Source organism: Wasmannia auropunctata, unplaced genomic scaffold (genome assembly GCF_000956235.1).
Source record: "Wasmannia auropunctata unplaced genomic scaffold, wasmannia.A_1.0 LD335996.1, whole genome shotgun sequence".
Taxonomy (NCBI): Eukaryota; Metazoa; Arthropoda; class Insecta; order Hymenoptera; family Formicidae; genus Wasmannia; species Wasmannia auropunctata.
Window position 1 is genome coordinate 689,977 of NW_012026894.1, and position 25,348 is coordinate 715,324.

The following is a 25,348-nucleotide window of genomic DNA, read 5'->3' on the forward strand; positions in this document are numbered from 1 at the left end:
CTCGAATTATCAAAAGTCTCTTTTATAGTTGGCTCTTTTTCGCGACGCTAATTGCCTGATTGGTCTTCTCGCTACGCTAACTTTGTATGTGAGCGGCTGTCACCGCATATTTTGACAGTTGTATGTACGTATCGAAGAATTAATAGTGTAACTGTGTGTATTTAAAATTGTATAATGTTAATTGCATAATTATGTAGTAAAACGTAAAGAACAAAAAACTAAATAGCGCGCGTGAAGTGCGTCTGTAATATCTAACGTATTAAAAAACTCGAGATTTTTCTAAATAAGTTAAAACGTAGAATAAAGGCAATAATTAAAAAACTGAAAAGACAAAAAAATAAACGCGTGTTTCACTTGCTGTTTTAATATTTTATTTATAATTCTAATGGATATTGCAAAATTATTTTACGAAAAACTTTGCAGAGGTAAAAGAATGATTTTGCTGAAATATCCTAAAATTTATTTTCGAATACAGATCTGAAAATAATTATGTCGGAAATTCAAGCTAGAAACAAAAAAAAAGTGGCTAGTTGCTAAAACATTAAAATTTTTTACATTTTGATGGTTCAATAAAATTATTTTCAGATCTGTATCCAGCTAAATTTTAAATCTTTCAACAAAATTGTTCTTTTCAAATATTCATTTGTGCTGTCTTCCGTGACAGAATGCGTGAAAAAAATGCTTATGTCGATTAAATATTCTCACTGTGTACACTCGAATTTTGCTCTCGCGAAATGATTTTCACTGAAATACCTGTGACACGATCATTTACAGTTGAAATGTGCTTTTGTTCCCTTTTACTCGAAGTCAACATCATGGAATATTGGCGAGCGAGATCGTACAGCGAACACAGAACGGCAATGTCCTTTTATATGCATACATGTATTATACGCATATCTGCATATGTAAATTCGGTCATTCGCAACGTCTTATATTGGAGTTTGGGGACGAGACCCAGAAACAGCGACTATTGTGCAAATGCGCTTCGGCAACGGGAACCAATTCTGACACGCGCGTGTATTAACATTAACCGATAGATCGCCACTATCGGTTCATACGTGCCCCCACTCCGCAAGTAGTTTGCAACCCCTAGGGAAATCCGTCATATTGGCATTCGAGAAACGTCAATTGCATTGTGTGACGGTGATAGAGCTTTACCGTTAAGGATACCCCGTTCCGCGCCAGGTGCCGCGATATTAAAGTCACGTAAGGTATCAGCTTAATTCAACTGTATGCACAGGATAATATTACTGGGTGATAAAATTTAACGTTTAATACGAAAAAATTTATCGCTCGACTGGCGAGTAGTGTGTCGCATAAATAAATGAATATTTCAAAGGCCGGATGACTATTTCAGGAGAATATTTTCTTTGAATATTGGATGAGGGAAATTACGGAAGCAACGAAAACAGTTCGAAAAGTTTCTGGCTTGCAAACGACTCCGGGCGTGCTTCGGCCGTACGAAATCGATTGTACGCGGGCGAACAACCGTCAGCGATTCGTTATACAAATGACTTCTGCAAGCCAGCGGTAACGGTACGCTGAATGAAAGATTATCTGCGGCAACGTCGATATAGTTATCCGGCGCTACGCAACTGTACAAACTCGTGACACCCTGAATTATCGGATACGCTATCTCGTACTGTCTCGTTCGCCGAAAAGGGCCTTCCGGTATCCGAAATAAATTGCGCGTGACGCTGTCTTCGACGGTAAAATAACGCTGCCCTGGCAATTTCTCGAAGGGGCGGAAAGGGATGGAAAGAAGGATTACCATGGCAGCGCGTTCGTAAATGAGTTTGTCACAATCGCGCCGTGAAATTACTATCATCTCGGCGTCAAGTCGAATAACGATTCACCCGGCATAATTGCATGTTCCGGATTTACAAAAGACCCTCCCCCCCCCCTCCCCCTCCTCAATCGGGAGAAGTAAATCGCTGACCGAAAGCTTATGAAGCTAATGCCGCATAATAACAAGCAGTTGTACAGGTAATTTGGTTAGTAATCCCGATTCAGAGCAGTAATGTACGTAATGTGCACACCGATACGCTATTAAATTTACTGGGGTAGCACCCGCGCAGCAATGTTAAGTGATCAAATTGCGATAATTGTCACACAAATGGAACGCCGCGCGGCGTAAACTTGACGGTTTAAGAGTTAAATAGGCACTAGTTAGGCTAATAGAGTAAAACCCCCGATTCGACTAATACCCATTAATTCCTACTAATATCCCGATCTTGTACAACCGACATTCTCCCCTGCAGCGGCGGGGGGAATGTCGGTTAACCCTTTTCACTCTCGACGATTTTCGGAGACCGAATTTCCGGATCTCGTCGTACGTGAAATCGTTAACGCGTTGATAGCGCGGATTCGTTTAATTACCCTCCCCCACCTTTTCCCGGATCTCCCGTAAATTTTCGAGATACTCTCGCACGCGCTCCTCCCTCCCCCCCCCCCACCTCCCCCATCATCACCCTTGTTCTCGGGATTTTATACCACTCTCAGGAAACGGCCGGTCGGCGCGGCGCACGACGCTCGCTCTTATGAGGCATGAATATTTTAGCGTGAGCATCTTTAGCTCGTCGACGCTACGCTCCGGAAGCTCCATGCACGGACGATCGCAACGTTGCGATGCGGAACGTAACGCCGCCGCCCGGCAGATACCGACCGGTTTACGCGAGTAGAGCACAGCCAATTTGCTTCTCGATATCGCAATTAGATCATTATGTACAAACTCCCGTAATTGGACTATATGTTTGCATATATGTGTTATACACGCTTAACGAGGGCTGGGCGCAGTAGTCGTGGGAAAAATGGAGCAAACAGCTTCGAAAAAGTAAAGCCGTCAGCACGGCAGCATAAAATAAACACACAACTCGCGCGCGCAGCTGGTCCGCGCCAAGGAAAATTCGCTTCGTTTTTCTATTCTCGGCGTACAACCCGAAACAGAACTTTGTTTATCAAATTCGATATCACGTATCAATGTCTGGTTTTTCAAACGATTTTTCATTTCTGGCCATTCGATTCGCGAATTGAAAGATTAGAGGGCGATAATAAAAAAATCTGGGGAAACTTTTGCAAAAAAAAAAATCGTATAAAAGCAAGTTCATTTATTAATTCGCGGATACGTAAAAAAATGTAGTTTCGATAGCGTGTTTGATAAAAGCTATTTCATAAAGATGAAAGCTTGCGCAGTAGTCGATAAGCATACGGTAACCAATTTCGCTCCAAAGTATTTGCAAAATTAACGCATTCTTTTCTCCACAACCGTGTATAATATTTTTAAGTAATTTTTAGTATAGAGGATAAAATTATGTTCATTCTTGCGGCGATATTAAATAATATAATAAATTGCGCATGCGCATTAAATAATATCCGCGTCGATAATAAGTTGCCGCGGATATTAATCAATAGTGGCAGGAGTAATCAATAGCAGTATAATAATAATATATTACAATGAAACGAGGTCTTCATTATGTGGGAGATAGATAGACATGCACATCGTTTGTGCAAAATCGTGCTCATCAGACGGCTGTGTGTTAAATTCGTGAAAGGAATTTGCACACAGGATATACATCGACGCGTCGGATTATCCGAATACAACGCCAGGAATTCCAACATTAAACGGTCGAATTTCGTGTGTATTTTAGTATTTGGGGCTGGGGAGGGAGGGGGCGAGAGTCGTAACAAAGAGAGAAACGGTAAAAACGACTGCGTCGTATGTATGTTAATGAATTCTCGATCCTTGGTCGTTTCCCTCCCCCCCCCCCCCATCGGTGTAAACCAAATCGAAAAAATCCGAGTACCTATATGTACCTATATGTATGAGTTTGCGAGCCAGTAATAAAAGAAGGGAAACGAGCGCGTTTTCGATGGCGCGCAAGTTTTCCCTACTTCCGCATCGCCGGGCCGCGCCTCCTCGACAAAACGGAAAAAATATTGGCGCGGTACACGATGAAGGTGCTGCCGGACCGGAAAATAATAATTGACTTAATAATTAAAACGTGAACCTCATACACACAGACTTCTTTCTGATTCGTTCTCGATATCGATGAGCGTTTACGGCTTTGATAAAAAGTGAGCGAGCTTGGGTATTATATAAAATAATGACGCGTACCCCAGATATTTTCTATTAATATACCACCTGAATATATGTAATACGATTATCTAGTCCAGTCAGCAACTCTAGCAAATGCAATATTTCACATAAAATATGTACATAGAGAATTAATTTTTTCATAATACATGTGTAACGAAATAAAATGTTGAGGGGCCGAATCTCTCGTGTGCCAAGAGATCTGAGAGCGCTAATTCAACGCGGGTATTTTGATCGGACAGAGATGTGAAATTGGAGCAATCGTTAATCCCTTTTACGGTATTTCTCGCAATAAGCAGAACTACTTCACGTTCAACTGCGGTTAATCGACCGATAAAAACCGGGATATAACGGGTAGGAAAAGAAATTTATTGCCGGAAGGGTGCGTCGACACGGGCGTACGCACCCTTTTAACCCATTAACTCGCACATTCGGCTGTAAATAGGGCCAAACAGGTACGGGCCTTACATATCGTGTAATTTAAGTCGCACACAATATCATCTTGAAATTCAAGCGGATGAGACGATTACGTAAGTCAATGCTTGTGATTCTGAAATGCAGTCATATGCTAATGCGATTTTACGCGTTAAATGTTTATTGTGACACTTTGTGTCACAATTCCTTCAAGCGATTCGTGTAAATGATGATTCACGCGAATTATCCGATTTATAAATTTGACGCATTGCAACTTCAGAAAAAAAACGTATCTAACGATAAGTAAAATAAATCGCAAAATTCGAGACTGCTTTACGCCGAATAGAAAGAAAGCTTTATTTTTGCATATTTATAGATAGAGGAAAAATGGTAGACGCGAAGTGGCAGTGAGCGCGACCTCGATTTTAATGGTACCTTACCGTTAATGCATATGCGTCGCGAGTAGGTATAAAAGCGTGCTTTATGCCGCCGGCGATTTGCTGGATATTAAAAATCAAGGCGAGAGCATGACTCACGGGTATGCAAAACTGATACCGATTCGAAGGAATGCGAACGAAGAAGTGATTCTTTGTATGTATTTGGCGATGCATATATATGCGCTCAGAATTACAATTAAACTCCACTTGGTAGTTTATCAAATTAGCGAACAATGAATCTATTGATCTGTGCAATAGGATTTCACAATCACGAGCATTGTTACATATTGTCCTGCGTAATGCTCGGCTGTCGGTATAATTGAATTTTCGGGAAATTCGAATTTTCGGAAAATTCGAATAAATTGTTGCAATAATATATGGTTTCTTAAATCGTATCGAATTACACATTGAAGATTGAGATTTAGAGAAATGAAATATAATGGATGAAACAATTTTAATCGTAATTAATTAATACATTGTCTTAATTAGAAAAATTCTAATCTCCAATTTGCAAATCCCGAATCATCAATCCTTGATTCGAACAACCTTCGAAAGAATGAACAGCGTACACGTGAATGAACGAGCCCGCTGACACTCTTCATTCTTACGTTTTCTTTCACTGTTTTTTCACCGTCAGGAAAATGTCTACGCCCGAGCTGAATCGCCCACAGCTGTATTCATGCAAGTGACGCAAAACACGCGGGACTCTCTTTGATATTAAGCCGGCGGAGCACACACGCAGGAAGCATCGCTTTTTATATGAATCATAGGCGGCTACACACGCGCCTTTATCATTTTCTCTCTCTTTCTCTCTTGCAAAAATATATTTACTTTCACAATACGGCGCTCGCGCCGTTAAGCGTCCGCCGTATCTCCCCATTCGGTCCGCATCTCGATGTGCATCTGCGCGATTTCGCGTGTATTTTCGGCATTTCGCGCATTACGGGTTTATGGAGCGTCGATGGAAATAATCTCGCGAATGTCAAACCTTCGGATCCCGGACAAGCGTGGAACAGAAGCGAATATCGACAGAATTATATATGTTGCGCGCGTTTTATACATACACACAACGCTTGATACACACGCAAACACGCTTCTTGCCCTATTTTGAGCGGTGAGAAAAATTGCGCGTGTTACATTTTTTTTTTGTTTTGTTACACATAGGATGAATAACATGCCTCTCGTTATTACGCACATTGGAAAAACGGTTCAATAATTTTTCATTGCGTTTACTGTGTACAACAGCTATTGTACGGACAACAAACTGCCGGCCGAGAATGTTTTAACTCTGTAATATTTAGATGTCAGCAATATCTGCCAACAACGATTTGCAATGACATATTTAGCCTCCAGTACTACGGACAGTAATTTCGCGTGATTTTCGGGATACCTATATACACGTTCGTGCATACGTGCGTTCAACGCTAAAGTACTTTTCTCATAGTAATGCAGTCTAATATCTTTAGAATCAACTCCAAATTGTTTTCTCATTCTAAGTCACAGTGCACAGGCGATTTTTGATTGATCATACTTATCTAAAATCTGCCTTTCCGCATACCCCAACATATTGTCGGTAGCTATTTCATTACACACGCCCCCTCGCCCGCCCCTCCGTCAGGAAATAGTGTCGATTTGTACGACGTTGATTAATGCCTATATGAAAAATGCAACCCGCGGATTTGAGTCGAGCAAACTCGACTCCGGGCAAACGTCGAGCGGGCCAGTCGGCCTCCTCACTTGAACTTTAGCTTTAATCTAACTTTCTTACTCAGGACTTCTCTCAACATTTTAATCATTTTCATATTAGAAACTGTCGAACCAACGGCCGATGTATTTCCGATATTCAGATTCTGCCCGAAGCAGCACAATCAAAGTGGTAAGTGGAGTTTCCCCTCTCGATTTGTTTGTTCGGGAGAAAAGCGGCCAACGCCAATGAGACGAAATATTTAATTGGTTAAACATATCCTCAATTCAATCGCGTTCCGTATTCCCGCAAGAAATGTGTGTTAACGACACTTACGTAACTACGTGAATACGATCTAAAATTTAAATTGTATTTCTTGCAAATGTGTGTGTATGTATATTCTTGCAAATTTCAATGCATTTTCTGCAGCGAGCCTATATGAAATTAACACGTTGCTATTGTGAATGTAATCGTCAATGTTTGATGATAAATATTGTTATGGCTCAAATCGTGCTCGATTACCATTAATCACCATCAATCATGCTCTATAGAATCCTATTTTCATTTAGCGTCAGACATGCATCAAGAGATATAATCATTAAATTATAAACAGATAGCTTCATTCGTAACCACACACAATTTTTATTTATATTACATATTTGTATATAAAACTAATTAAAATTTTTATCCATATGAAAATTGTGAAACCATTTATCTCGTCGATGAATCTTGCCACATACATAAAAACTAATAAAAAAAATATATATATATATATATATATTATATATGCATAAAAACTAATAAAACTTATTATATTAATGCAATACATCAAATTTGATTTCGAACATGATTCATACAATGATGACGTATGTGATTGCAAATCTACAGAAGTCTAAATTTAAAAATATCGAGAGTGATATACTTGTATATCATAATCTACGTTTTCCGATACAAGGTGACTGAAACTAGATCTTGTTGTTTACTCTATATCGAAAACTGGATATCTTATGTAAGTCTATAATAGTAGCCGTCGTGTGGCAAAAGTAATTAAGTGTCGGATTATACACAGGGACGCAAAGGCATAACATTATTAATTGTCACATGATGCCTGGGAAGAAATCGACATGTTATAAAAGCATCTATTATATAATAAATGCTTCTTCTACACGGATTGCATGCAGTGTAGTGCAACTGTGTTAAAAACGTCTGACGTCAATACTCGTAAAAAGCCAAATAAAAAATAGGAGAAAGATTGAAGGAAAAAACTACGCGCTTTGCGCGAAACCAATATAAAAATAACACGTATATTTTCACATATCGCCGGTATTAAATTGGTTGGCTATAAACAGCATGTGACTTAAATCAAGCACTTGAACGTGTTCGTTTATATCAATCTTCACCCACCCACGGAACGCCCTAAGAACACGATGGCACGCTAGATAAATAAGCAATGAGTTTACGTTAACTGCAACTTTAGCGGACTCCTGCCTAGTTACCTGAATTGATATGCGTAAGGAAACCCCGTTTATTTTCACTTGCTGCGAACGAAATGATATCGTGCCTCCCAGGCGCGATATTATTATTCCCGACATTGATCTATACACAATCCGAGTTGTATTTCTTGTAATACAAATACGGCGCACATTCGTGCCGAGTTGTTATTCTCCTGTTCTATTTTTAACGAATTGAACGTGTAGTCAAGTTACGTGGCGCTTTTTATTTTCAAAGAAACTTTATAAAAAGTTTCTTCTTGGACGAGCGATTAAATCCAATATAAAATGTAACTGCCACCGCTAAGCCCGGATTCACAGGCCAAGCGAACGAACGAGCGCGAACGAATGCGAACAGCCAGCCTCGCTCGGTCTTGGACCCCGACTTTGCACATCGCACTATGCACGGTAAAATGACGTTAAGTTAATGAACGTACGCAATAACGATGTGTTAACAGTTTCATATTTGCACTCCGAGAAGGTTTACGAACGGCTGAAGGTCTTTAGCAATTTCCTACGGAATTGGAGCATTCGATACGTTGCGTAATATCTGTTTGAAGATACGTAAGAAGCGTTAAACGCGATATACTATCGTGTAATGTGTGCTTAACGTATCGCACAATATAAAGAGCACTTTGTGCATACGAGCACTTTGCGCACTTTACAGCGCACTTTGTCCATCGGTGGCGATTAAGAAACGTTATGATGTCTCTTAAATCTCTCGTCTCTTTTTCAATGTAATGACATGCAGTAGTTAGCACGCACTTTGCACGTGTATGTGTGCTGCGGAGCAAGTTAAAAAAAAAGGATTGGAAACAAACGTTTCAGCGGGACGTGAAAAGTGATTCAGCTGACGAGAGAGAACTAAATTGTGACATTTAGTTGTATATGCTATTGGTGGGCAAAAATTTCATTAAACTGATAGAGCTGCCCGCGGGGCATGATTAAAAAGGTTAATTTCCTCAGTGTATTTATGTAATAACACGCGGTAGCAGTATATAATCGCAATAACGATTATGATAATCGAAGTAATTACGGTAATAGCACCGAGACTCGAGGCCCCATTAATTATATATAACATAATCTCGCTGTAATATCCGCGCGTGCAAAAAAAAAAGAGTAATTTTTTCATGCGTTATCTTCCGCGAGTATTCTTAAATGTTTTTATTGCGGGACGGGGAGCGAAGGGGAGGAGCGGGGGACACCGAAGTGCACCGTGATAAACGCGCACATTCGGGGGAGATCATGGCTATACTAAATCCAACAACAATTACCAGCTTTGTCGCGCGGCCGCTAGAAGCCCTTGTTATCCCGCCGCGATAGAACGGCCCAATATTTCAAACACGTTTTTCCTCTCCCCCTCCCCTCCTCCCTCTCCCAGACAACCTGTAAAACTTCAGAGTGATGATATATTGTTCGCGAAAGAACTATTGAATAATCGTGAACACAGAGAATAATAAACAAATGCAAGCTAACCTGCAAAATATGCTACCTAAAATGTTCAATTAAGCTTCAGTCAACTTTTTCAAATTGAATTGAATTGAACCAATATTTGCTACAATCTGCCACATTTTTAACATTAAACACATTGATAAAATGTTATGTATGAAATTCATGTAATTTAACTGCAGAAAAGCCTTTCTTTTATATTTTTAATTTCAATATAATTAATAATTTTAACTCTTTTTCAAAGGGTTTCAGAAATTTCTGACATATTTCTATAAGAGTTCTGGCAATTAAATGTAAAAAATATAGAAATTAAAGGTACAAGATTATGCTTTCGCGAAAATTAATGGTTCTTTCAGTCTGTAAAATTCTGTCGATTGAAAATCTAATTATAAAAATATTGACAGAATTTTCGTTATTATGTTTCCGCCTCTAAAACTTATCAAACGTACCTAATGCCAAATTTCTGTAAGAATAACGAAATACGACATAATGCTGCAGAAGAGAAACATAAAAGTTTTTTCTTCTCTGTAAATATTAAGATGTAAAGCATTAAGAGAATCTTCTAGACGGTCGGATCACAGATTTAGAACGTACTGCAGGGTGTCTCCAAGTGTCTTGTTAGATTTCGTATTGCTGTTAAAGCTGCAAATACAAGGAGAAGTACGAGAAACGAATTAACTTCCGGCGCGATGTTTTTCCTTCGGCGCTCAAGCCAGCTCGTCGCCCTTATTTGACGACGTCCGAGGAATTTGAAGTAGCTCTCTATACATAGGAAGAATTATTATTCGAAGCACGATAAGGTCTCATAAGTCTTACATTACGCGCACACGACGGGGATTGTAAATCGCGCTGACAAGGCATAATGATTTCAACGTGATCGTATTAAAAATTCATAGTCATCCCGCTGTGTCGTCCCGTCCATTACGAACGATCGATGGGGATTTAGAAAGCTTCAACTCAATCTGTTCCTTTCGCGGTCCATTCAGTCCAAACGACTGCTGCGCATCATGCGCGAGTGAGAAGACAGGAGGAGATAGACAGTGGGAAAGCAAACAAACTGAGCAAATGAACCAAAAAAAAAATAGAGGGAGGAGGGAGTCGCGGGTTTCCCTCCCCCGTTTTTTTTTACATTCGATATGTATAAAGAAGTAACGAGAGAAAAATATAAGGAGATAGTATTGTCCATGCTGCTTACGGATTTGTGAAAGCCCGCGAGAGTTCCGCCTTGGCTGTCTCTCTGACTTTGCAAATGCACAAGATTTCTTTTGCCCGTTGGAAAAGAGGTAAATAAAGCCGTAGAGAAACGGCGGAAGGGAAGGAAGGGGTGGGGAAGCGAAGGGGGGAGGCAGGACGAGAAAGTTGCACGGGGGATAAATTCAAGGAAGTTAAAATAAGCACCGGCTAAAACGGCCTTATCGTTTTGATTGACGACTCGCGACGTCGACCGCGCTTCGTTATGACGCTCGATAAGTCCTCGAAGCAACGTCACTAATGATCCGAATGTATAAAGAGCGTTATGCACGAAATAAAACATCTCTTACGCGAAGGGAAAAAAAGAGGGAGAAAGGGAGAGAGAGAGAGAAAAAGTCGCCCGCGTGCCCCGGCCATTATCGGTCACGTAGATCTCCATTGCGTGCCGCTTCTATATCCTAAGGCCACAGTCAACGGTGCCACACTCGGAGTGGACTTTAAATCAGATTACAGTGTGCACTTTCCCGCCAAGAGAAGTGAAAACACGCACGTATACGATGTAATATGTGTATACCCGGGGACGGATGGGCAGCAAACAAGCTGCGTCGAATCGAACGTATGTACCTACGTTACGCGCGCCGCTTCGAGGAAGAGACCCGTGTAAAATTCGCACAGGCACACCTGCGGCGGTAATTAATACTTCGAAAAGGATTGATCTCGCGCGCGCGCGTGCAAGCGGTGAAAATATCACTAAAACGCTCCACGCGACCCTTTCATGTCCGCTCGGTTACGGCAATATCCGATGCATCTCTCCCATCTGCGTTTATACCTGTGGCGCATAATAAGCCTAGAGACTTAATCAAGGTAAGTGCCCTTTATGGAATGTACATAATGTAGCGCTGTCTGTCAACGTAACACGTAGCTATTTACGGTATAAAACTGTTCTTGTTTTATCGTACATTAATACACGGTGGTGAGGTCAATCCATTCCCTGATATTTTATTAAGTTAAGAGAAAAAATAGATCTTCTTGTTTTTAGCAACGCATTTTATTTTAATATCTTAATGCAATAAATTTCGCGGCTATATTTTTATCCGTCAAGACGAGATAAATTGTATGAAAAATACATTTCTCTCGCTGCGAAAAGATTTACTATTTCAAGTAAACTCTATTTCATTCTTATTATATTTATCACAAAATAAAGGTAACCTTAGCATTAATATTATTTTCGAGCAACTTGCGAAAATAATTTACGAAGTATGCTGATCTTAAACTTGTGTGCGCCTATTTCTATCCTGGGCGTTACGTGCCTAACCGACGCTATTCTTTCAAAAGATAAAATGTTCTCATGGCCAACGCAGCACTTTTTAAAAACGTTGCTTTTTAAATTGCGCTGAATTGTGCTAAACTTGCACTGACTCGCGCCGTAAATAGTCTCGGTGAATCCCGTAAAGCTTCTCCAAAAAACAGTACGAAGAAAAGTACTTTCCGCATACTTCTTATTCATTTCGCTAACTGGCTATTAACGTATATTAGCGCGTACCGTGTATTTAAAAAAAACATTGCTTAAAACGAGCTCTATTACAATCATAAAATTCACTTGAAACTTGTACAAATTGTTATTTGCAAATTAATGTATCATCAGTATAATTTGTTTAACGTAATAATAACACACATAATAGAGTGAATAATATATAAATGTTTAATAATTCGCTGAAAATAAATATTTGATACCAGTCTCTGACAGGGTTTCAATTCCATTCCATGCCATCGACGAAAATTCTAGTTAACCCGCAAATCTTGGCACGCTTCAGATCCGCTAAGGATGAGACTCGCCGCGCTAACTCGGCCGACTTTAGCACGAGACGACGCTCGACACTCGAGGAAAAAGCTCGACGGCTTCCGGATTTCCGCGAAAACGGGGTTCGCGTTCGTCCGTCGTTTCTATTTCTGCGCGTTGCATTTTCCAACAAGGGAGTGTCACCGTCGTCGTTTCAGTCGCCATCACAGTATAAATGTAAACCACCGCCGTCTCTCCCCGATCCCGTCGGAGATAACGTCACAATGAGCGACAGGGACCTGCCGAGAAACTTCGGAGAAACGATGTCCTTTTTACCCGCCGGGCGATGCGTGCCGACGCATACACGGTCGCCCACGGACCGCACAATTCAGTTTCAGAAGATGCGTAAATCGTGAACCGGGCATTCCTCGGTCTAATGACTTTTCCAAGCGCGCCGCAAGCCGTGAGTCAGGCCTCGTTCTCGGAAGGTCGATATTTACTATTTTATAGTGCGAATGACGCCACATACTGACGCCACGTGAAGCAACGTGACTAATGATCAGCGGTCAGATTTGCGAACGGGGAGAAGGGAAGGAGTATCGAAGGATAAACGCCATTAAACATTAATGACGCGAGGTAAGTGTGCCGTTTACACGTATAAATTATCTAATCCCTCGCATTGTCGACCTTGACGATTATTTTAACATTCTCTCCACGTGAGAGATCTCAAGCGCTTTTTTCAAAGCCAACGCAATTTTAAAGGCCTTAAACGCGAGAGAGGGAAAAATGTCGAAAATAATTTTGTTATTTATACATAACAAGTTAAACGTATTATCTAACAATATCCCCTGGCTTGTGGGGTAACCGAGCTATTATCTAAAAGCGAGACCGTGTTTCGCGCTAAAAGCAGGTCTAGCTATCCTTAACATGTATCTACGTTAAACTTGAATTTAAAGTTCATAAGGTAGAACCGAATAATAATATCTGCTCGCGCATATCGATTACTGTCTTTTCATCTTTTCACGCTGCGTATAAATATAACAAAAATTTAACTCACTCAGCCCTTTTTTGTTCTCGAGACTCGGCAACTTCGAACGCAGGTATATAAATTACCGCCCTACATTTTACGCCGCGTAATCTATTTCTATCTTCCGTTCCTTTTTCGTTTGTTGCAAATATCTGCTTCTTTTGGAAAACACGATTTCCCTTTCTGCTCACTCTTTTTTGTCCGATATTCCATTTACGGACTTCGGCAGAAACTTCTAAAAATCGCCGTGACCGATGGGCGCGTTACGTCGTCATATCTAAACTCGGAGGCCCTTAGTTATTTTTCACCTAACACATTTTTTGGGAGGGAAAACAGCGCTCACATGGGCACGGGATATCACCGGGAGGTCCGATGGCACGTACGATTGCCGGACACGCACGAGGTAGGGCGAACTCGGTGAACTCGATACCTCGCATGATTCATATACGCGGTATGAGTAACTTTTATCAGAGCGTCTCCTGGCGCGCGTCGCAACGGGCCGGGAGGAATGCGGCGGCGGCGCGGGCGGACGGCAGCGAGGGCTCAAGAGTTCAGTGACGTAGCCGATTTATGGGCAGAACAAATAGCCGTGGATCGAACGTGCCAATACCCCTATACGTAACTAAATACGTCGATACATTGCTCCATTGTGCTTCGAAGTAACGTAATACAAAATGCGGTGGAGTGCGCACTTAAAGCGGAAATAACACAAATATACGAATATCATGGTGATGTAGCAGATAAACAGCCGCTGACATATTGGGCACACACACACACAATATTTTTCGCACTGAGTATTATTACTGCAAACACATGAGGAAACACATCAAAGAATCAATTCCGTTCCGCTTGTTAGCACTGTGTCTCTCGGTGTACATACGTCGGTATCTTCGATCGCGCGCGCGAAAAACGCGAAAACAATTCCGAAAGGAGTATATTTAAACTAACCGCGCTCAACCTTGAAAAGCCACAATGTAAATATCGAACCCGAAAATGAATCCTGGCGCCTGTTAATACCGCGGCACCGGCTTTATATTTCCGTATCAACGTGAAATCGATAAACAAAAAAAGCCTCATATATTTCCGCACAGGATACGAGTGGTGCATATAAAAATAGCCAAACTGCGATTTCAAATTTTCAGGCACTGAAATGGCATACATCCGTTGGTACGTTATTGAAACGGAAATGAGCGTTTCAGGTCCGTTCGTTCACTGTCACCCCGGAGGAATAAATCATCGTGCCGAGGTACAAAATCTATCAGGGCCGCTGCGGCAGCTGTCATTTAATGAGACATATTAATTTCCATTAAAATTATACTTGCTAATTTTTAATACTCGTAACTTGTTAATCTTTTTCTTTTTGTCAATGCTAGGCTACTTTTTGCATTAAAAAATTTTTCATTTAAAAGAAAGTTATCACCGATATTGTAATTGAGTCACGTATAAAATATATTACCACGATTTTTTTCCCATCTGATCAACAAGTATTTCGAAATTACATTCAAGTGTCCTACTACTCGCTTCAACGACTGGCTGCCGTCAGTTATTTTTGACGTAGGTACTTCGACAAACGAAAGCGCTTTTGCCGAAGAAATTGACTTTTCTCCTCGCGCTCGAGGATCTCCTCTAAATTGCGAGATGAGATCTCATAATTAAATGCTCTACGAAATTGTCGACCCTTGCTCGCTACTCAGCGGCTCAATTGTCATTTTAATAGAACGGTTCGGTTGTCTCGACTTTCAATGAAGGGAAGGAAGGGCCCGTACAAATAACTGCGTTTATAATATCGCAAAGCGGATCTCCCGTCCCCCGGGCGGGAAAGTTCCTTCGAACTTGATAATAACGCACACTCGGAATCGACAAACGCGCACCAATTATGTTGGTAAACTGACTCGCAGGCTCTTGTCATCTCGGCGAGCAATAACGATATTTATTTACAAAACGCGCGGTAAACTTTTCGCCAATTATACGTATTTTATAATCCAGGTAACTTTGCGACATCCGATTTGGAAAAAAAAAAAGGACTCGAAGAGACTCCGACTTTTCTCGCGTAAAAACTTGCGAGAAAAAATGTGCTCCATTTCGAGTAAGAATTTATGTACTTCCGAAAAAGCAAACGACGCGACATAAGTAGACAGTAAAAAGGAACGAAGATCGAGACGGATTCTTACCCGGCCTCTCTTCGAGGAGTTTGATATCTTATTTCATGCCGGCTGCAATAGATTGATCGCTTTTCTGCAAAAGAATTGATATCTCCCTTCGAAACTGTTGCTCCGAACAACAGTGACTTGCGGAAGATTGATATATGTAGAGTAAACGTTGAAAGAGCGCGTTTTGCCCAGACCTTTTTCACGCGAGGGAAAATTTACTCTACCCGCGATCTCCATCTTTTTATTAAGTATCACGAGTTTTAATAACCTTTCGAGGCGCATGTTATTTTTCGCACGTTTATTTCAGGTGACACGAGAGCGGCGGGCGAGCGCAGCTGAATTTTCTTCCCTTCGTTTTGGAGATGTTCGTGTTTTCTATATGAATTCTTGAATTTTTATAGATAATCCTATTTGTCAATTCTAAAACGATCGAATTTTTGCACGAACCTCTTGAAATAAATGAAAGAAATTTTCATATAATCAATTAACAAGTGCATGGCGGAATACGTTTTAAATTTGAAATCTTCTTACTGTATTTCAAGTAAAACTTTGAAAATATCGTTCTCATTAATTAAAGGGCTCGATGCAAAAAATCAATTAACGACTGCATGGCGGAGTACGTTTCGAATTTGAAATCTTACTGTATTTCAAGTAAAACTTTGAAAATATCGTTCTCATTAATTAAAGGGCTTGGTGCAAAAAATCGACCAACTGTAAAACATTAATATTTTATTTAAATTACCGCAAGTTAATTAACAAGATAAAACTATCTTGTCAAGTATAAGTTGTGCAAAATATTTTACGAAAATAATTGAATGAAATATGCAAAGATCAATTTGTTGAATTTGGAACTATTTCTGTATATATATATATATAAAACGCAGAATGTTTGGTACGTTAAATCCACTGGAAATGTGTCATTTTCACTCAAAAATGGAGCTGACCGCTTTTTGCATCGAGCCCTTCAATTATATTGTGAAGTGATTTTATGGTTCGAGCGCGTAAACGTAAACAATCGAAAAAGTCCAGCGTTTAAAGATGTGAAGTGCCCGTGTATATTTAGGAAACGAAGAATGTTTGCGTCAAACTATTTTTATGCCTCGTAAAAACGGTATACGAAACTGTATCCCGAGTATTGGCGCCATTGTTATTCAATGATGCAGTCGCGATATCGAAATGCGCCGCGCATAATAGATTCGATCGTACAATCACCGATATTCCCAATCGGGCAAAACGTCCAAGATTTGCACTACATAATTTTGATACGCGGACACAATTATTTCCACGTAGACGTCTGTACACGTCGTTCGATATTCGCGTTTCGAACGCCGACCACTGTGGTATTTTCATTCAACATTAAACACCGTATCTGAAATATTCGTCGTCGTTACATTAAATACACGTCGATGCGTTCACGCATTTATTCGCGAGAATCGTTGGCATCAGCGGAATTGCATCTCCGCAATCCCGGATGTAGGGTACCCACCGCGTCGCTCTCCGTGTCTCCGCGTTCCATTCTTTCTCGGGCGATGCGAATCTCACGCGGGGGACAGATAAATGTCGGAAAATCCGGACGGTCGCATTTAATATTGAACGCGCGGGGCGGAGAACATCGGGACGGAAGGATGCTGGAGCGAGGCGCGATCGCGCGACGAGAGAGAAGACACAGAGCATCGTTCGCGCACGAGCCCGGGCACGCTGTTGTTGGAAGAGTCGAAGACAACGAGATCCCGTGTGAGATCGCGGCGCACACGCGAGAGGTTCGCCGCCGCTCCGGACGGGATTCCATTCCGGGCCCCGGAGAAAAAGGCCGCGTTACCTGAACGGAACGAGCGCCGCACGGCCGATCGCGTGGCGTGCGGCCGCCTCGTGTGCCACGGACACGAGCGTGTGTGCGAGGTAAGACTCTCGATCGGCACTCTCGGCGTGCATCCGAGCAGGAGAGCGTGTTCGCGCGCGCGCGAGCATACACACGCACGCACGCCTTCGTTGGTATCTGTCTGGCAGAACGGCTGCGAGATGAGCGGATAAACTCTGAAGCGAGAAGAAAAAGAAGATCGGTACTTACTCTATACAGTCTATACCCCCGTCGCCGTCCGGCGGCTAACTTCACGTATCCGTTAATCGAAGCGGCGGCAACTTCACGCTGTCCTCTCGACGAACGGCCACCTTCCTTCCGTCCCGCCCTCCTCTCGTCCCCTGGCTACTCTTGTTGCTTCTCGCTCCCCGTATTATCTCCCGCGCCGACCACAAAGGACGCCGCATGCACGGCCGCGCGCGCCGACAACACTACCGCGGTTACTACGAGGACCCTGGGCCTCGCGCACTTGCAGCCGGCACTCCCGAGAAGACCTCACGGATCCCCGCACGACGAGGAGGAGCGCGCGTTACCCGACCCGCGTCGTTCGAAAAACGTGGCGCACGGCGTCACATCATCCCGCGCACTGGGAAACACACATATACACACAGAGGTCGCGAAGCGAAGCGGAGCGCGTCGTTATAACACTGTGGGATCGCTCCGATTGCTCCGGGGAAACTCCGTCGCGGGGAGGACACGCCGAGGAGCCTCCTGTAACGCGCGCGAGCGTGCGTGACAATAACGAAGTAACGCGCGAAACAGGATACAGTACGACCGCACCGGTGCACCCCACGGTGTAACGCGACGTATATACCTCAACGTAGGAATGCGAGTTCCCCACGAGGGCGAATCTCTCTCTCTCTCGTCGTGCACTGATTTTGCATACGGAAGCCGAACGTACCCGACGAGCGCGATCCAGCTCGTGCGATCTCTCGTCGGAGTGAACGAATGAATGAGTGAGTGAAGTGAAAGAGAGAGAGAGAAAGAGGGGAAGAGAGAGAGATCGGCACGACGCGGCGCGACGCGACAACGGACACGACCTACGCGCGCTGCTGACTGCGGCAGACTGAGCGTCGGGACGCGGCCGAGGTGCGCGCTCGCGACCGGCGCGCTCCTAGCGGCCAGTGGCGCCCAGGGCGACGACGCGCCTTTGACCGGTCTTCGGCGTCTTTGCGCTCCGATTCGCATCGGGAATTGGAGTAACGTACGTAACGTAACGTACGTACGTACGTACGAGCGATGAGCGTACTGGGGTGGAGTACTACGTGGATTTTCCTGATATCACCGAATGCTCTTTTCAGAGCCCTGCCGGAACGAAGCAGCTCCGCGGATCCCGCCCGAAGAAAAAGATCGGAATATCCGTCAACATGGCGCGGTGTATAAGGTAATATCGAATATCTTGAAGATTTTTCGCGTGCGTAATGGAATTTCTTCTTTCGTCAATTTTGAATTGATTATATTCCCCGAGCGGGAATGCCGAGGCAATTTATCTCGACAGATCCGCGATTCGTGTTTACAGATATCTTCTCTGACAGTGGGTTCGCAGAGTCGATTGAGTTCTAAAAAAAAATCTTTTCTCGACGGTGTTCCATTGTTTATGACGGGAAAATTATCAATGTTCACCGAGACGGGGGCGAAACACGCGCGTCGAATAAGGAACGACACGGAAATTCTGTCGATTAATTTACGCGCACTGCTGTTTGTCCGTAATTCGCGCATTCGGCTGTGGCCTACTATGTTTACGCGAACCGGTGACTGACTGTACAAACGCCGCGTGTAAAACAAAACTATTTATTAATAAACGTTACGTGTATCTTTAGCCGCGCATGGAATGGAATTATTAATTAGCGAATCCGGGAAGGGGTGGGGAAAAACAGGGAAATCGTCGGTTTTCCGTTTTTAACGTTGAGCGATGTTAAACGTTTATTATCAGACTTTACATATTACAATGCAGTTAAGTTCGTGTGTAAGCGTAGTTCCATGCGTTTGCGGATATAGCGGCGATTAATTAAACTTCGAGTCTCCGGCAAACGAATAACACACAATACGCGCGCGGCTGCACGGTTGCGCCGCCCGAACGGTAACAAGTTAGATATTTTATCACAGCGCTGAATCTATCTCATTAAAAGGACGTAGTAAATAAAATATCCTCGCTATCTCGCGATGTTGCACTGCAGATAAATACACACAGGCACGAACGGCCACGGTAAATACTTTATCGGCTCCTTTCGAAATTTCGCCTCTCGCGCGCGTGTCTTATCTCGCACTTCTTTTCCGCCGACGTAAATTTCTTATTAATAAAGTTTTAACGCGGGGACAATTTGACGTAAGGGCGGTTTAATCAGAGTGATAAATTCTGTTTTCTGGCTCGGCGATCAAATCTCCATCAATTTGCAGAAAATACAATGTAACCAATTTAACGATGATATGAAAATTGAATAATGGAGAGACGAGAGTGGAACAATGCTTTGGCAATTGATTTTCACATTTCCAGTAATTGATATATAGAGTGCACATCAATTATCGAAATTCTACATGTTTCCACTTTTTTCTTCCCTCATCATCAATTCCGATCAAGAGTTAGGGGATGAATTGAAAAAAAATTGTTTGCATTGTATTATATCGCTTTTAATTTTTATAACGATGTTAAAACAAAAATTTTAAATACTTTTTTGTTCTCATTAACCAATTTACGCACTTTGGCGCTAAGTCGCCGTACCGTTTGTCGATGTTGCGCGCCGTGCAACGCAATATCCTTTCCAACGTGACAATGCTGTGACAATGTGTACAAATTTTATTCTGACGTAACTACTGAGTGGGTGCGAGATAAATACCATTTATTAGTACCAATTGAATAAATTATGTTTCATTCATCGCGCGCCCTCCGTTTCGCTCGCATTCCCACCGTACACGCCCTCCCACCCCTCTATCACCCTCTTCCAAACCTTTCCACTCATTTGCCTTCTCTCCGCTCGCGCTTTAAGCATGCAGTAATTTATTGCGATGAATAATAAACTATTGAAGCGTGTGTTCCAATTTCAAAAGAAAAATAAAATTAATTGTACATTTGCAGCGCATAAAGGGATATGTATCGTATTTTTTGGTGATAACGAATTGAACTATATTTACCTTCAATTGCCCAAATAAATTAAAGAATTTTATTCGACTGCCATTTTTTGTTTATTTTTATATTTTCATTTTTAAATATAAACTTATTCTACACACACATACACACGTATCCACGTACGTAAATACATATGTATAATACATACATTTAATTGTAAAAGATAATTAGATATTATTTATACATCATAGAATAAATAGGTTGATGTCAAAACGGGATAATGTTGTTCAGCGACGGATATATGATAAATCAATAAGTGTATTAAATTTCCGCCATAGACATTAATTTAATTATTATAAACCGCATTATTTTAAACATTGTGGATTAGGTATTATTACATTTAACTATATAGATGAATGAATACTGAGCTAAAATATGAGATTTGCAGAATCTGCTTTATCCAATATTTCGTGTTACATGAAACATTTATTGAGCGCCCGCTTTATTATGCCCAGTCTTAAGTGGCGTCAAATCGCGTACGTCGAATGGAATTACGACCGTATAAAATTCGATATAAAAAGAAAGCTGCAATTTTTTTTCTATTTTACTAAGAAATTTTCTCATTTTTTAACAATAGCACGAGTGATGATTACTATAAATTCAGATAATCAAGTTCGTGCGAATGAATTTAATATAATTATGTTCTACATAGACGAATCTGCTACTCCTTTTTATAATTTTATCCAGAGATTTCTTCATTAATAAAGCCGTATATTCATAGTCTGCTCTATTTAAAACCTTCAAGTACAATCTTAAAATTCGATAAAGTAAATCACAAAATCTTAGCATTCTTGAAATTCGTATTAGCATTTGAACACTTAAAATAATCTTGAAATTGAGAACTGACTGTATGAATACCGATCTCGGTCATATGTTCAATTCAAAGATAATTAATTGTTGATTACATACTTGATAATTCTGACGTTTAGTCCACAGCATTCGTTTCATTATCGATGAATGTCATACTGTAAGAAAAATCTTCTTTGCTTCTCATGCTTCTTCAATCGATTTTTTAAACGGAAAATACGCGAAAATGCTAAATGATACGCATTGCGGTTAGAGTATGCGCTTAGTAGTTAATAATTAATATTTAAAATATTCTTTCGATCGGTTCTGTAGTTGAGTAAACCGATGTACAGTCATTGCAGTTTAAACGAACTAGCTAAATGGCCGGACGCTACGGCACAAAGAATGCATATATTCATATTCCACATATATGCGAGTTAATAATAAATTTTTTTGTCGATATGACAGAGGGAAGCCGTAAGCGTGGAAGCACGTCGTGCAATTCAGAGTAGCTTTTGCAAGATATACATCATCCGGTGGTTGCACACGAAGCGACAGAATCTAGCTGAAATAAAATGCACAAACTTAATTTATTCTCTAAAAGACTATATGCTAATTGAAAGTCATGAAAATTAGATACTTGATGGAAGAGAGATGTAATATTAAATAACATATTTTCTTTTAAAATTATTATTAAATTAATAACGCTCAAGTGAATTCATTACGAGTATCGATAAAATCGATACAAAACTGTGCCACTCGCGTCAGTTAATATTAATTAACCAATTACCAGCTCTTCGTTAAGGATAATTCAGCGCAATGTGGGGGAGACGTGCGACAGATGGGAAAGTAAATAATGAGGTGCTCTGTAATGAAACCTTTGTAGCAAAAGGGGCTACAGCAATTTTTCAGACTTGTCTCATAGTTGTCCTTCTGTGTGAAAAGTGGGAGCCATGCTCAAGATGAAGGCCGGTTGGAGGCATTTTTATTATTTTTAAAAGAAACAATCCTACTAAACAAAATGTTAGAGACATATGAATATATAAATGTAATAGTGTAATCCGATAATCTATAATATGTGATAATGTTATTACAATATATTACATTATTGTAACATACATTATCGTAATATATTACATTAATTTTATAGAAAGAATTAATAAAGTGAAGAAAATAATTATATATAAAAATAAATTTAATATACTTACAATATTTACTAATAGACGTGAAAAGATGTAATTAATTCAAAATATCTTTCAATGTTCCACAGAAAAAGCAATACTATTTGAAATAATTGATCTCAATATGATGGTTTCTTAAACTTATAGAGCTAATGTTCCAGTTACTTCACACTGTTCGGAACTATCAAGAGAATGTAATTAAGCAGAGAATGTGGATTATGTCACGCGTATTAAACTCGAGGCACTCGAAATACCTACCGTGAGGATGCTTAACGATGCGCATATCTTATTAAAATATTTACTCGATTTAAACATGCTATTATATTTTATTTATAATGGTAATGTTTTAATATATCTTAATAAATGATTTAGAGAAATGTAATATTTTATTACTTTCTAGTCTGTATAATAATTACACAATGTACGATTTTCTAAATTTGACAAATGTGTCAATTTGACTAATCTATTTGGTTCGTAAATTAACGTAAATTTGTTGAAAATAGTGCATTGCTTTTTCTGAGATAGAACTTTAAATAGACATTTCGTAATATCAAAAAGCGATGTTTTAAATACATTTTAAAATAGTAACTTAACTTGAATATTTAAACTCTGTGCAAATATAGCATTTTCCTAATGGGGTTTATTCTAATTACGACGTAAATGTCATCTGTTTAATGAAATTTTGTAGTTTAATTAAATTGTTTTAATAAGCATCATACTTCTTGACAAAGAAATATTTCTCAAACTAATTTAGAAGCTAGGCTTCTGAAAACTACTAGAGCGTTTGACTTAATTTTTTAAATACATAACGATATGGTGGACGCGGCATGTGCCCTGAAAATCTTTTTAAAATTAATATTGGTTTACTGACTGTTTATTACGTCATTGTTATAATAACTTGAAGTTTTAAAATAATAGAATGATAAAATAAAAAATAAAGCAAGTAGATTTTATTTTATTTTAATTTTATTTTTAATATATACAAAATATTTGTTAATTTTTTAAATTAAATTACTATAATATCAGAAACACAGTAACGTCTCCCGTATGTATATATACACACACATACACACTCACATATATATATAATTGAAAACCTGATTCTCACGGAATCAGGTTATTAAATATTTAATAATGTATAAATTTTTTCCTTATATTTAACTCAATTTATACGATGGCGAAAATGTATCGCATTATATCATAAGCACCTTAGGAATCGAGTTTGTAATGAAAATAAATCTTCTTCCAACTTATTAATAATATCCCTTTTCAAGTACATTTTTCTTACATCTTCTTACAACGTTTGCGTTTAATGTTTTTTATTTTTTATTCACTTATTTGGCATTTCGATGAATGTCCCATTATTCAATTTTTTAATTACAATTAGTTATTTTCCGCAATTACTTATTCTTAACGAGCTCTTTTGCCAACTTTGCGAAGAACGTACAATCTTTGTTTTGCACACAATGATGCCTGTTATTGAAAAACCTGACTTTCGTGTCGCTTACTCTCATTATGGCTGACTGTTCTAATTTTTCCCTTCTATCTTTTCGTGTGCTTTAATATTCATATCGTTTTACGGTCCCGTTTTCAGGACCCTTTACCGATTACTTTGCTCATTGTCAGTGCCGAGCGTTTGATTACACGACATAGCCGGAAGGGACGATGTTTAATTTCTTCGCCTCTGCATAAATGCCACTATAAGAAACATTAAGGATACGCGAGCAGATTGCTGGCAAGGGTGCGCGCAAGCAATGTGCATACAAACACACACACACACATACACACATATATAAGCGCACGTGCGTGAACGAACGAAGGGGCCGTTAGTGACAGTAGCTTTGTAAAACCACCTCCTAGCTTTCAGTTTTACAATACACGCCACCTTCCTTTTGTACCTCTTTCCCCCTTGTCCCCCCGGATAAAACGATGCGCGCACGGTTACATTAAAGCGGAAAGAGGCCGCGCTTTTCAATAAGCGGACTGCCGCCGCTGCGTCTCGCCGCGAGAACGGCACAATTAGTTATTACCGTGATCCACAAACCGGCGTTATTATCTTAAAAGCCGCTACTTCGTACAACGGCCGGAACTTTCCTCGGGGGAGAACGCTTCCGCGGAAAGTTGAAATATTAGCGGTTCCGCGAGCGTAAATCGCGCCTCGTAAATTTCGCCGCTTTCTTATACGAAAAATTGCGCATCAGTTATTAATAAGTCGTAACGCGCCGCGTTGCGAAAAATTTCTCTCTCATCGCAAGGACTGGATACAGAGCGGTATTGATTTTATTCAACGTCTGAAACAAAGAAACAAGTCATGCAATGGCTATTCCACTTGTCTGATCTCGATCTTCTCGATATACGTCTTTTTACGTACAAAAGTAAACCGCGCTATAAAATGCCATCTGATTCAAGCCTCATCGGAAAATAAATTGTTATTAAAATAAAAACTGAAACATAATGAATGTAGCAGCTGCGCGGAAAGAGAAAATGAAACTCTCTGTTTTGCGAGAGGAAACAGCTTGAAAATATTTTCCATAATACAGAAAGTATTGGCGATCTGTTATTGATCTGACAATGAATCGAATGCGCACAAAGTAGAATTGTTCTATAAAATCTTTTGATGGACACATGTATTTTCCTTTATAATTACCATCACGGAAAAATACCGTTGGACTCGCGAAAAAAAA

At 40.4% G+C, this 25,348-nt stretch overlaps 1 protein-coding gene across 1 annotated transcript in view; it reads left to right on the forward strand.

Annotated features, from left to right (window-relative positions):
- LOC105453737 overlaps positions 1-25,288 on the forward strand; it is a 44,873-nt gene extending 19,585 nt beyond the window's left edge. Inside the window, exons 3-5 of the mRNA XM_011695921.1 lie at positions 18,639-18,777; positions 18,875-18,957; positions 24,259-25,288. Of these exons, the coding sequence (XP_011694223.1) occupies positions 18,639-18,777; positions 18,875-18,957; positions 24,259-24,304 (268 nt within the window). The 3' untranslated portion in view covers positions 24,305-25,288. The remainder of the gene's footprint in view (positions 1-18,638; positions 18,778-18,874; positions 18,958-24,258) is intronic.
- The last annotated feature ends 60 nt before the right edge of the window (positions 25,289-25,348 follow it).